The 15,028-nt window shown below is 41.3% G+C and overlaps 1 protein-coding gene across 2 annotated transcripts in view; it reads left to right on the forward strand.

Annotated features, from left to right (window-relative positions):
* LOC126189533 (ribosomal protein S6 kinase beta-1) overlaps positions 1-15,028 on the forward strand; it is a 187,065-nt gene that overhangs the window by 41,907 nt on the left and 130,130 nt on the right. For both annotated transcript variants that reach the window (XR_007538040.1, XM_049930950.1), the window contains exon 3: positions 11,453-11,711. Coding sequence is in view for 1 of the 2 variants with exons in the window: in XM_049930950.1 (XP_049786907.1) it covers positions 11,453-11,711 (259 nt within the window). In the remaining variant the exon portion in view is untranslated. The remainder of the gene's footprint in view (positions 1-11,452; positions 11,712-15,028) is intronic.

A 15,028-nucleotide genomic window follows, 5' to 3' on the forward strand; every position in this document is an offset into this window, starting at 1 on the left:
TGCACGGTATTCAAGATGCTGTTTTTGCTTTTGCCGAGTGTGGTTGTTCAGAGACGTTTTCGCAGATCCCGAGCTTGGTCTCCTGGAAAGAGACCTCCGGTCAGCCCTACATCGCAAGGTCCGTGATGTCTGGAGCTCTGAATGGTCTGTCTTGAACACGCCAAATAAGCTCCGCATGGTAAAGTTGTCCACGGCCGTATGGAACTCATCCTTGAGGAGCACACGTAGGGATCAGTTGTTCTCTGCCGTCTCCGGATTGGACATACGCAGTTGACCCACAGCTATCTCCTTCGCTGTGAGAACCCGCCCAAGTGTCGCTGTGATGCAGGGCTGACAGTGGTCCATCTTCTGACGGACTGCCCCCTTTTAGCCCCCATGCGGCAGCCCTTTAATTTACCAGCTGCACTTCCTTTAATTCCTGGTGACAATGCCTGTATAGTTGACTCAGTTTTACGTTTTATCCGTGCAGCTGGGTTTTATCAAACACTCTAGGTGGGCACTTTCGCATGATTTCTCAGGCTACACCCACTCCAGCGACTTTTAATTGTGACGTGGATACCAAAATAGTGTCATTTATGATAACAAGTTGTGTTGGTACCTCTATCAACGCTTTCCAGCTGGAGGTTTTTTGTTTGTAGTTTAGTGGTTGACCTTTTACCTGATCCATCAACCACTGTAGTCCGTTTTACTCTAGTCAACTATTTGTTCTGCTCCTTTTAAGCGTCCTCTATTTTGTGTTATTGTAGTGTTCATTTTAGCTCTGTACCCCTTGGTGTTCCCTCCCTCTGGGTGCAGAGGTTACGCTTTTACTGTAGAGGCCTTTTACAAGTATGTCTGTCTGGAACAGGGGACTGATGATATTGACGTTTAGCCCCCATCAAACCCCAAAACCAACCAACCTCCCGCTGTCCAACAAACCACCAGTCTTTCACCTCATGTGGCGAAGTCACCTGCTACACAATCAGCAGGCCGAAAGACAGAAGGAGTACTCCTGCAAAGACTACCTATATACCCCCAGCCCACAAACATCTGAGTCTTCCTCTGACAACCAGAAAGGCCCCAAGAAGTCAAACAAAGGCAAATGGTTTTCTCATTAGCCGGCTTCGATATCCTCTTCAATGGTGTCACCATGTGATATCCTCACCTGGCCGTCTCCGTGTCGTCAGAGTACACCGCAAACCGTTTTTCTACCGTGGGCTCCACAGACTGGCAGAGGGAGAATGCTGACGCCTCTGTAGATCCTGTGGAGCAGGATCCTCCAGCCTCTGCACCCCACAGCAGCGAGCTTTCGAGGGATGGCATTCAGCAGCCACTGAGGTGACACACTTTCATTTTTTCCCTCCTGCCCTTTCCTCGTTATGACTCTCCTCCAATGGAACATTCGCAGCATTCAGCCTAGAAAAGAGGATTTATGGCTGCTCTTCGAATGACAACCTTAGCTTGTGCTCTGCCTCCAGGAAACCAAATTGTGTCCTCATGACTGCTTTGAGCTCTCACCTTGCTTCCCAGTTCGCTGTGGCCTTCCCACTGAGGACGGCGTTCCATCTGTTGGGGGCATTGCGCTGCTCATCGGGGATGATGTTTATAGTCAACTCATCTCCGTAACTACATGGCTTGAAGCTGCTGCAGTCCGCATTTATCTTCCTCACTTGACCTTTTCCCTTTGTATCATTTGCATCCCTCGGTCATTCGATGTCACAAGGGCAGCCTTCCTCCAGCTTATAGGGCGACTCCTTCACCCCTTTTTGCTGCTCAGTGACTTTAATGCACACCATACCCTTTGGGGTTCTCCCAGAACTTGTCAGAGAGGTTCCCTCTTGGTTCACCTTGTCAATCAACTTAATCTCCCCTGCCTTAGCACTGGAGCACCCACATTCCTTTCAGGCTCCACTCACACCTATTCCCATTTGGATCTCTCCTTCTGCACTGCTCAGCTTGCCAATCATCTCAAGTGATACATCTGTCCAACACATAGCCGAGTGACCATTTCCTGTGTGCTATCCGATTGCTGACTCCTACCCAACCTATGGTCATACCCAGATGGCAGCATTCTAAGGCCAACTGGAAGCTTTACACCTCCCTGGCGAACTTCAGCGAACAACATTTCCCCAGTTGCAATGACCAAGTAGAATATCTACAAACATTATCTCTACCACTGCAGAACGTTTTATTCCTCACACTTCCTCTTTACCGCACCATGTCCTGTTCCCTCGGTGAGATGTGCTGCAATGCAATTTGCACTTGGAGATGTGCTCTCCTTATTTTTAACCATCATCCTACTACAGTGGCAAACTGAATGCGGTATAAACTCTTGCATGCACAGTGTTGCCACATTCTTTGGAATAACAAAAATGATAGCTGGATTTCATTTACTGTTTCTTTTTAACATTTCCCCCTTCTGTTGTGTGGGCCAATCTCCGGCAGCTCTCTGGGACCAAGGTCTGTTCCCTAATTTCTGGGCCTGACTTCCTTTGTTTTCGGATTGCATTTCCTTAGGATTCTTCCAATGAATCTGTCTGTCATGTGCTTTACCGATGATCAACTTTATATGATCATTCCATTTTAAATCACTCCTAATGCCTACTCCAGTTGCTGACCTGCTATATTGTAGCTAAATGATAAGGGATCTTTCTTTCTATGACCTCTGGACCGCCTTTTTTCCCACCGTCCCCGGGCTACGTTGCCATTTGGGATCCGTGTGCAACGTGTGCTAGAGTCGCTCGGTGTGGAGTCTGTACAACCCCAAATCTAGGGTTTTAACCGCCTGCCATCCTGGTTACTGAAGAGGCCCAGAGTGATTTTAGGTTTATTGCAGTACAAGAGGGATTGCACTCCTGCCACCATTTTTAATGCAGCATTTTCTGCTATTTTATCTGAGCACCACGACTATGTAGCTGTTTTTACGGATGGGTCGAAACAAGGGGATTCCGTCGGTTGCTCAGTTGTTTTTCCGGATCGTGTCCTCAAGGTCCGACTGCCTCAGACTTTTACTGTCTTTGATGCAAAATTGTCTGCGATCTTGCGGGCGCTGGAGCAGATGAGACATTCTTCCTCTCTTAAATTTCTTGTCTGTTCCGATTCACTCAGTGCCCTTCAATCATTGCACCATTTGTATCTGGCAGATAAAGTAGTCCAGACCATCCAGGATGCACTCCTCCGACTACAGCGACTGGGGAAGGTTGTCGCTTTCTGCTGGGTTCCGGGGCATGTCAGCATTGCTGGGAATGAAAGGGCAGATCTCGCAGCCAAGGAGGCGTGTCTCGATCCACACGTATCTCAGTGTGCTATCCCCTTGCACGCACTCACCTCGCTGTTGAGCTCACGAGTCGTGTGTCGGTGGGAGGATGAGTGGCTGGAAGTGACTGACAATAAGCTCTGTCTAGTCAAGCCAACAACGCGTGTGTGGTGTACTTCCTTTCAGCCCCATCGACGGGACGAGGTTCTCCTCACTCGGCTTCGAATAGGCCACAGCCCTATGACGCATGGCTTCCTGCTCCGGCGAGAAGACCCTCCAGTGTGTGGTGCTTGCGGCGTCCAGGTCACTGTGTGCCACGTTTTATTGGATTGCATTTTATTTTCTGACCAGCGGGCCGTGGCTGACTTGCCAGCGGACCTGCCAACTCTTTTAGGCAACACTCGGACGAATGTGGTTCAAGTATTAAAGTTCTGTGCCATGTCAAATGTTTTTACAAAGATTTTAGGGAGAGGATTTTAATTTGCTCACTGTGTGACAAGCTCGCCCATATTTTATGTAAGTAGCCAGCCAGTGACAGTTTCAGTGGCATTCTTGTTGCTATGTTTTCCCTTTCCTTCGGGGACCCCTACACACACACACACACACACACACACACACACACACACACACATTTTCTTTCTATGTATTCTCAGCACATTGCACTTGTCTACATTGAGATTCAGTTGCCATTCCCTGCACCATGCATCAATTCGTTGCAGATCCTCCTGCATTTCAGTACAGTTTTCCATTGTTACAACCTCTCAATATATTACAGCATCATCCTCAAAAAGCCTCAGTGAACTTCTAATATTGTCCACAAGGTCATTTATATATATTGTGAATAGCAACGGTCCTACAACACTCCCCTGCGGACACCTGAAATCACTCTTACTTCAGAAGACGTCTCTCCATTTACGTTTGATACTGCTCCCACTCAGTAGCCTTGGCGAAATGTCAGCTCCATGCCATCCAATGGGAATCTGGGTGGACACTTTCCCATGGTTTCCAATTTCCTTGTGCAAAACAAGGGTTGTCTTTATCCAACAGTTTACTAGGGTACCCAGCACTTGGAAGGTATTGCACAGTCCCATATTTTGGGCTTCGTTTTTGATAAAAGCTGATTTGGCTGCCTCATATTTGTCATGTAATGATTAGTTACATGTAGAAGCTTAACACCCTCTGCTTCTTTGCCCATACTCTCTTCGGGTGGAGATCATGCAACTATTGTGTTTACGAAGCCCTGGTCTCATTTTGACCGGCTAGGGTTGCCATGTTTGTGGCTCAGTGGCACCTTTGGTGTCAAAATTGTTAGACCCAATCTGTCATAGTAGAATTTGTTCTGGTCACCGGTGCCTTCTAGACTAGTCCCTTAGACAGTCTGCTTACTGAAGAGAGATGTTACCTAATCAATTCAGGTGGCACCAACTCTTGATCTCCTGTGCAGTTGCCATTCAGCAATTCCCTGACCACCCGACCTATTCCATTCTGTTGGCTTGTGAGTGGTGTCAGTAGCCTTTAGATACCTGCTCTCGGGTGTGATTACTGGTTGGAATACACCTCATAGTGATTTCCTCCGTACAATGTACCCCCCACGTTTTCTCATGCACTAGCCCTGGTTGTTGCCGAAGCCACGAATTAGGACCAATGTAGTTCAGGATCATAAACTTTGTTGCCCCCATGACATTTCAGCAACTGTTATGTTCAGTTCTTTGGGAATTTTAGGGTGGCACCATTTTTTACAGTTGCACTAAAACTGTGGAGAACACAGGATATATTTTTTCATTCTCTGCTGGTCTAGAACACCTTTTGTTGCCAGGAAACATAATGTCTTTTACAGTGAAGCTGATAGCCATTGAGAATCCTCCACTTTATTAAATAGGCCATGTTGTAATATGTAGTGACTCAACAAGCAATCTTCAGGCCACTGATTGAAGATACTCTTGTCACCCTGTTGTCTATGCTGCTCATGACCTTCTTGCTGACCGTAGTCATACAGACTGTTCAGTTGTCTTTCTCTGGGTTCCAAGTCATACAGGTATTCTGGGAAATGAACTGGTTGACCATTTGGCTAGAGGAGCAATTACTCACACCCCATTCACTTTTCTGTGCCTGCTACAGTTTCATTCGTGAAAATAAGACCTCTGCTCACTCATAGATGGAATGAATCTAATTGGCTTCTGCCCCATATTTTAACTCCACACTATCAAGGAGACTACTGCAGCATGGTGCTCTTCCTTCTGGCCCTCCTGCAAGGAATCCATCGTCCTATGTCACCTCCATGTTAGTTGTACCATGCTAATCTGTTGTTTTCCGTTACATAGTGAGCCACATCCACATTTTAGTTGCGGAGCCTTACAAACCGTAAGTCATATCCTCGTGGAATGTCTCATCTTCTGGCCCTCTATTTGAAGCATGGCCTTCTGAATTCTTTGCCTGAAATATTGGCTGTCAGTGCACAAATGGTTGAGCTGGTTCTTCATTGAAGTGGTTTTTATTTTCAGATGTAAGGTTTCAAGCTACTTGTGGGGCAGGGCTCTGGTGATTGGGAATGTGGCATCTTCCACTGTACATTTGATCTGGGCACCCTCCACCCCATCTCCTGGAGCAGCTCACTCTTTTCACGCTTCCCTTACTCGGTTTTAATTGCTTTTAAATGTGGTTTGTTTCCTTTTCTGTTGCACCCTATTTTCTATTTTAAGGGATGGTAGTGAGTGCTCATTAATTCCTTGACTATACTGGATTAGGGGTGAGACGACTTTGGGTGGGATGACTCGTGTTGCATGCAAAGCCCCACAGATGGCAGCATGCTGCTTTGTCTGTTTCTCTCCTGTTATTATTATTATTATTATTATTTTATTATTCATGGTCCAGCTGATGTCCATTATGTTTTCGGGGCTCTTACTTGTACTGTTCTGAATCTGCCAAGTAGAAGACTTTCTTTGCTCTGTAACTGTTTTCACCCATCTTTGGGCTGGTTGGGGACCAATGACCTCAGCAGTTTGGTCCCATAGGAGCTTACCACAAATTTCCAATAATCTGTCAACATTGCTGTGTTCCATTTGGTGTGGTAATGATTTTCTGTATGAGAAATGCTCAGTTGGAAGAGTTGACCATGTTCATCGCTGATGCCACCTAGGTTATCTGGGAATATGTCAAAATAATCATTTGAGAAATGTAGTTTAAGTGATTGGTTTCATCTCAAAACATGGTGCAATCTCAATAGTGATAGTAAAATGATAATAGTTCTCTGTCCTGTGGTTCCCCAAAAAGATTTTGCAGACACTTGGGACAGACAGCCATGCCATTAATTAAACTTCAGCTACCAAATCAACAGAGCATTCATAAGGCATTAATTCCCTGATTCACAGTTGTACAAATATTCCTTCCTTTGTTTTCGATTTTTTGCAACTTCTGTCAAAAATTTATGTGGAATTGTTTTGATGCTTTAACAAAAAGACCCAGTTTAATTTATAGCGTAGGTAAACAGTCCCCCATAATAGTTCTTTACTTTGTCTGTCCCATTTGTAAAGAAAAGAGCAACAATGATTTCTGTGCACAGGCTTGTCTCACACACACAATGTTTATATTTATCATCAGTTTAAAGTTTTCATGTCTCCTTCAGATTAACAGCATTAGCAACTGAAACAGAAGTAAATTTGTTCCCATTGTAGAGGAATACTGCTTTCAGACTGACTTCTCTGGAATCTATGAACAAACGGCATTCATTTACACTCACAGACTTGGTATCATTACAAAAAAATCATATCCTCTTCGTTGGGGAACTATTCAGTGTAAAAACATGGTGATCTCAATACACACTAACTCACTACCATATTGCAAAGAGGAAAATTCTGTCCTTTTAATCATGAAACTAAAAGATCATCAAGATGGTTCAACAGATTTAAATCCAAAAAAAGATCTTTGAGGTCCCCTTCAAACAAAAATGTGACTCATTTGTTTCATAACAGCCTCAGAAATATTGTGAGCATGCATATCTCCCGTTGTCTCTCCTGAGTATCTGCTACTTTATTTATCTTCACGCAGTGTCACATTTTTCAGGAGGTACTGGTATGGGCAAACACCTTACAGCAGACAATAAATTCAGATATTGCACATGTTTCCTCGTTTTCAAGGTGATTCCATCTAATTTTGCTAGACAGAAGTCTGTAGTATGGTTCATAGGTTCCCTCCTGACCATGGGGACAACAAAGGTCATGTGACATAATCTTCTTTTAAACCAGCTGGTTAGAAGTGTAGTATGTAACAAACGGCATAGGTGGGAAGGGGTAGTTTCGTTCCTGGTAGCCAATCTTAAACCTGGAATAAAGGTCTCAGTTTCTGTTTTAACTGTTAACCTAACACAGGTATGAAACATTTATTATTTTAAACAATGGAAAATCCAGGATGGATTGTGACAGAATTATGAGAAGGAAAGTTGCTACTCCCCATATAGCAGAGATGCTGAGTCACAGATAGGCACAACAAAGACGCTCACAATTAAAGCTTTCGGCCATTGGCCTTCATCAATGATAGACAGGTGCGTGCACACATGTGCACACTCACAACTGCAGTCTCAGGCAACTGAAACCACATTTATCCTTTTGAATTATCAGGAAATAAAAGCCAAAACCCTCATCAATTTTGAGCAGCAAGCAATTGCACCCAACAATTACCACAGCTCTCAGCTTAGAGACAGATGATTCCTCATATTCAAGCACAACTCGCCGACACTGCTGCCAAGCCACCTTAATTTTCTAGAAGTAGGTTCCTGAACTGAGGGTCATCTGTAGTAAAATTGTGTGTGTTTCGATTATTTTCAAACAACTAAATCCATGGAAAGTTAAGTTATTCTTCAGAAAAATAACCAATATGGTGGGCTTTCAAGAATTTGATAGAAGGTAACTTGGCAAGATAACAGAGCCCATTAGCCCAAAACTAAATTCATTTTAAGTTTAGCCCCAGGACTTAGCAAAGAACACTATTTACATTCTTTGTAATGACCAAGGACAATGGCATTGGTGGAGAGTTTTAAGTGCTAACAGACAAGCAACACTGCTTGAAATAAGCACAGAAGTCAGTGAGGTACGTACGATGAATGTATCCATTAGGACAGTGTGGCAAAATTCGGCGTCAATGGGCTATGGCAGAAGATGAATGACATAAGTGCCTTTGATTACAACATGACCTCACTTGCAGCATCTCTCCTGGGCTCGTGACCATAGCTGTTGGCCCCTGTATGACTGGAAAACCGTGGCCTGATCAGATGAGTCCTGATTTCTGTTGATAATATCTGATGTTAAGGTTAATGTGTGACACAGACCCCTCGAAGCCATGGATCCAAGTTCTTAACAGGGCACTGTACAGGCTGCTGGTGGCTCAGTAATGATGTTTGTCTGTGTTTGCATGGAATGGACTGGGTCCTTGGGTCCACCTGAACCGACCATTGATTGTAAATCGTTATGTTCAGCTACTTTGAGACCATTTGCAGCCATTCATGGACCTCATGTTCCTGAATAAACAGTGTCATGTCATGGGTCACAATAGTTTGCAATTAGTTTGGAGACAATTAGAGTGAATTGATTTGACTACCCAGATCGCCCGACAAGAATCCCATTGAATAATTATGGGAAATAATTGAGAGGTCAGTTCGTGCATAGGATCCTGCACTGGCAACACTTTTGCAACACCCATTTGGATGAACACTTGGTAACAATGTGGTTTTTAAATTAAAACACAAAAAGTGGTTATGTTTGGACTTTATTTCTGTTGTTCTAATGTGGTACATTTACTTTTTTGACTTTATCATAAATTATGGGAACACATGCTGTTACTGCATGAACAACCATAATAACCTCTTTAATGTAATAAATGCTCAAAGTGATGTCCTCCAGCTTCAATGCATTTGGCAATATGTGTAACGAAATTCCTTTCAACAGTGAGTAGATAGTCTTCAGCATTTGTCGCATGTACACTGACAATCCGCTGATGCATGTTTTCAGGCGTTGTCGGTGGATCACGATAACAAATATCTTTCAATTTTCCCCAAAGAAAGAAGTCCGGAGATGTAAGGTCCGGTGAACGTGCAGGCCATAGGATGGTGCATCTACGACCAATTCACTTGTCATTAAATATTTTATTAATACTGCTTCAACTGCACGCATGCTATGTGCCAGCCATCCATCATGTTGAAAGTACATCACCATTCTGTCATGAAGTGAAACATCTTGTTGTAGAATTGGTAAAATATAAATTAAGAAATTGGCATACATTGCACCGTTTAGATTGCCATTGTTAAAATAAGGTTCAATTACATATCCTCCCATTTCCACAGCGTACACTAACCCACCAGGGTCACTAATGTTCCACTTGTTGCAGCCATCGTAAATTTTCTGTTTGCCTAATATTGCATATTATGCCAGTTTATGTTGCCTCTATTTGTGAATGATGCTTTGTCACTAAATAGAACTCTTGAAGAAGAAAAACCTATTATCGTCTCGTAATTTATTTTGTGCCCGGTGGCAAAAATTTATGACATTCAAAATCATCGCCATGCAATTCCTGGTGCATAGGAATATGGTAAGGGTGAGATGTATGATGTAGAATTGTCAAAACTGATGTTTTTGAAATTCCCGATCCCACTCAATTTGTCTGCTACTGATGTGCAGATTAGCCTCAACTGCAGCTAAAACACTTACTTGGGCATATTCATTTGTTGCAGTTCTTGGTTGCGTGTCTTCCGCATAATTATTATGACTGGAAAAGCATATTGTCATACCTCATTTAAGTAATGCATTGCACACAGTGCTATTGGGTACATTGCTACATTTGTGAGAATATTACAGTGCCGTCCATCACAAAGTGAAACAAATGTTCCAAATCAAACATTCCTCTTTATTTACGTACTATATGAATGTAATAAAAGTGGGGGGTACCTATTTAAAAATGCAGTTTGTCAATTTGACGTATGGCAGCACCATCCGTAACGCCGTCTTTTTTCCCCCCATTTTGTTGTATGACACTAATTTTGTGAGATACACAGGGTGTAAATAGTCAGGGAACACTTGCAATTATTTATTGCACAAGATCCAAACATTGTACACATATCATACATACATATGTCATTTTGAAGAGAAACCCTGAAAGTTTTTTTGTCATATATACTGCCACAGCATAGTTTGGTAATTTGCCGATAGTCAGTACTAGACGCAAACACAGAGTTCAGGTGTGGAGTGAGCTTTCTGTGAGTTGGAGTTCAACAAAAACAAGTGTGCTCCAGCTATTCAATGGATGTTTAGAACAAAGTACGGTAAGAAGCCACCAACAAGGAAGGCCATTTACCACTGGCACAACAAATTCATTAAGAGGGGTTGCTTGTGCCCTGCAAAGAGAAGAGGACATCCCAGTGTGAGTGAAGTGTATGTGGAGTGCAGATGAGACATTCATAAGGAGCTGACTATTGGCAAATTACCTAACTACGCTGTGGCAGTATACATGAAAAAAAACTTTCAGGGTTTCTCTTTAAAATGACATGTGTATGATGCTGTACAATGTGTAGTTCTTGTACAATAAATAATTGAAAGTGTTCCCAGACTTTATGTGCACCCTGTATATACACACTTAGTCCCAGAAAAATATCTGTTTCGTTTATAGTAACAGCACCATTACATATTTACAATGAAGGGTAGTCAAATGGTTTCAGTTATCATCACAAGAAAATTATTTATGTAACAAATTGGTTTGTTTGTAGACCTGGTTCACACTGAAATCCCTGCACCACAGTACCATAGCACACTGCAAGAGAACCCAAAACAAATGTCGTGGCCCATTAATAGAGCAGGGATGGGCTGCAACATTTGTTTTGACTTCTCTTGCAGCATGCTACGGTACTGCTGTACAGGGATTTCAGTGTGAACCAGGTCTGCAAATGTGCCTGCACAAAAAAAAAAAAAAAAAAAAAAAAAAAAAAAAAAAAAAAAAAAAAAAAAAAAAAAAAAAAATTTAATTGCTTATTTGAATTTATAACTAAAGCTTTGTGAGTACCTCTTGTATATAGCTTTCTAATAAAGTGGAAGCTGCATTCCTGCAAGCACTCTTACTGCAATATGTTATTTATAGTTAATTATTTCATATGTAATGTATTGCAGTAATTAATTAAAATTATAAAAACTAATAAATCATGCTATCTAGCTTATGTAATTTTCTTTTTTTTTACTATAGGTCTGAAGGTGTAGAGACTGTGCAGCTTTCAGAACAGAATGTTAATCCTGGTAGTGAGAAGACTGGTCCACAAGACTTTGAGCTTCGAAAAGTGCTTGGTAAAGGTGGTTATGGTAAAGTGTTTCAGGTTCGGAAGGTGACAGGCAAAGATGCTGGTACCATATTTGCCATGAAAGTGTTGCGGAAAGCTTCTATTGTCCGAAACCAAAAAGACACTGCACATACAAAGGCTGAGAGAAATATACTGGAAGCTGTGAAGGTACCAGTGAAAATAAAATTGAATATAAAAGATTCATTCCTTCAATCAGAGTGGTAGAATGTGTGTTTGCTTTTCGAAAACTGTTCCAAAATAAAGTTGAAGAAAGTTGTTCTAATCATTAAATTTAGTGGTAGCTTCTGTTTAAATACAATAAAAAGAAAATAATGTGAAAAAAGATTATTTAGTACGGTCATGAGTTGATTTTTGCAGTGAAAAAGAATGTGGTTAACTTTAGAGTGAGGCAGATTTGTCATGTGGTTTGGTAAGTACAGACAAGCAAATGTAGACAAGATTTTTATCATAGCTACGTTAAAATAAGGGGATCAATTTGTGTTTGGAAGTAGGGCAGGCAGAGAAAAAAGGAGGGGCATAGGAGAAACAGTGGCGGATACAGAAAAACTTAAAGGAGGGGGCACTAAAGATATCTTGAGCTACCTTTACTTTTACCGTAATAAAAAATTATCAAGTCACATGCAAAGCTTAAGAAAGTTTTATTTAAACTGATTATTCACATATAGAAGACAATGCCATCTTATGATATAAAAAAGTTAAAATTGTGATCCTCTTCCTTAAATGATAAATTCTATGTGCCTATTCTTCCTGACAAATTGGTTAATTAAATCTTCTATAGGACAATCAATGTCAGGGTGAGTGTTCAACAGAGCTAACCCATTATGTCGAGCCTCCTTCATTGTCGACCTAAGCCTTGTCTTTGTACGCCGCATTGTTGAAAAACTTCTTTCTACTGTAGTAATAGGTGCATGCAGACAAGCGAATATTTCGTACAACATGTGCAAAGTAGGAGAGTTAGAGCTAGGACAAACAGAAATGCTTGCATAACAGAATCATGATCATTAAGGGTGTTTATGCTTGTTTGCTTGTGTTGAAGAATCTCTCCTATTAGTCTCTTTTTAATCACAAAGAGTGATTCTTCATCAGAGAACAGTAGTTCAGTTAAGCACTGATTCAGTTTATGTACCAGATCATGGTCATGTTTCAGTAGTTGTGAGGGCAAAAGTATGTTGAATTTGAAATGATAAATACTGTATTTTCTTCAGCAAAACGTTCTCTCATGTCAGTCATAACGTGGTCCAGTGTTTGAATAAAAACAGTTCTTTTCCAATATGTAATAGCAACATCATGATGATTGCAGTTTTCCCTGTGTATTTGTCTGCCGGTAAGACGAGGAACACTTATCTAGACGTCTGACTCTTCCATAAATGCCTTCATCTCTTCAACAACACGAACAAAGAGCTATCAGCATTAGCTCTCATGCTGTCGTACACCTTGAGTGTCGAATTTAATTTCGCTTTTGCCATTGCGATGTCCAAGTTAGGGTCTTGTAAGATTTTGCAGACTGGATATATTATGCTCATAATATCACTCAGTGTAAACAGAGCGATGATAAACTCGCAATAATGGCATCATTTCACTCAACCTACCTTGTTTGACAATGTGGCGGAAGCGAATGTTTTAGGTGACTCTTGATTGTTACGAACTGCTTGCTAGACGCTGTAAAGAACGGCACTACTACTTCAATAGTACCAAGTGAGTTTCTTGCACTTGTAACTTTGGGCTGCGAGAGACGGCAAGGTTGAGCTGATGATTTCGACACAGTGCTACTTATGCATTGATAGCTTTCTTTTTTATTGTAGCCACAGCTCCTGTCAATACTGACATATTAACTGACTATTAACATCACAGCCTATACACACACAGTTCTCCAGTGACGGAGAAAGGCTTTCCATTCTCCTTAGAATCATAGTACCTAATACTTTACCAGAAATGCTATGCTCTTCATCTTGACTCTCTCGAGGTTCATCGTCAATGTTTCTACTACAGCCATTGTCTTAATGGTTGTCAGTGAAACCCAAAAATCTGTCGTGTAATTTGCTGTCACCATCAACATCTCTTACAGCTAAACTCGTTTGGCACTATGTCTGTAGTCTCCTTGAAGATTATGCTGTAATAATGAGAATCTTTAATTTCCTCCAATATTCTTGATAACATCACTGTTTCATAGCATGAAATAATTCCGTTACACATTGTTTTACTTATATATGTGGCATTCGCTTTAGTGGTCTCAAGGTGATGTTTTAGTTGCAAGTCTCCAGTGTCAATTCTAAATCTTAGAAGAGCTCTAAAGCTTCCCTCATTACTCACTATACTTTCATGATCATTTTCATGTTGACTAATAGACTCTCGTCATCTCTATGCCCCCACAGAGAAGTATTTTACTTTCCATGAAATATGATAGTATTTATTATAGGTCTCTGTTTTCCCAAATGCTTTCCATTCTCTGTCTTTCAGTTGATTTATGTCCTAAATTTCGCTGTTATCTCGTGTCACCAAAAATAATTTTGCATCTGTTGATGCTTCAACGAGGTACTTGAGCTGAGAGTGGGCCTCAAGATCACCATATTTACCAGTAAGTTTGGCGAACTTTTGTTGGTGGACCAGTCACTAGTTTCTTGGCAGTAATGGATTTCTTTGCTCGAACCATTTTATTATTCACAAAAATAGAACAGTTCATGCAATGAAGTCCCAATTACCTTGTGAGAACGCCAGCCATGGATACTGTTCAAAGTGATTATCGTGCACTCGTCTGCATTCAACCTGTGCCTTCTTGTTGTGCTCGGAAGTAGGAAAGATATAACCTTTTTCAGGTTTCCTTGGAGCTGTGAGAAGCTTGTGTTTTATATCCTCACTAATATTTCCTGATATCCAAATAATTGCCAATATCTGTGGGATTAAAGGAATCAGTTGATGAACTTTGTTATGGAAATTTCGACGAAGTGCTGGGCTCTGCCTATACATTTGGTGGTGTTTTTGCGGGTGAATGGTGTCCAGAATCCTCAGATGTTTCTACTTTTCTTTTTCTTATTACGCATAATGATTCATTTTACTATATTGTTATGGCATAGGTAAATTAGATTCAAATTATTCTCAAATAAACACTTTATTCACACTGAAAAAATGCAACACTAGTACACTTAGCACTAAAACACACACAGTCACAATCCACATATTTCTAACATCACTAAGCACAACATTGACTGAAGTCCATGGTAATAGCCAATAATTGCAGTTGTTCACTTTTTATCACTTCAAAGTTATCTCGACAATTTTAGCTTTCAAACTGACTACCTGGCAGCGACTCTGCTTTCGTTATATATGTGGCTCAGTTGTTTCGAGAACATTGGCTACCAGAATGTTCACTTCGAGACTTTTATGGAGTGTGAACAAATACCTACTGTGAAAGCGACAAGCCAAAGTGTACCTTATGATGTATAATATAAGGGTGAGTTTTCAATGAG

This window comes from Schistocerca cancellata, chromosome 1 (assembly GCF_023864275.1).
Source record: "Schistocerca cancellata isolate TAMUIC-IGC-003103 chromosome 1, iqSchCanc2.1, whole genome shotgun sequence".
NCBI lineage: Eukaryota > Metazoa > Arthropoda > Insecta > Orthoptera > Acrididae > Schistocerca > Schistocerca cancellata.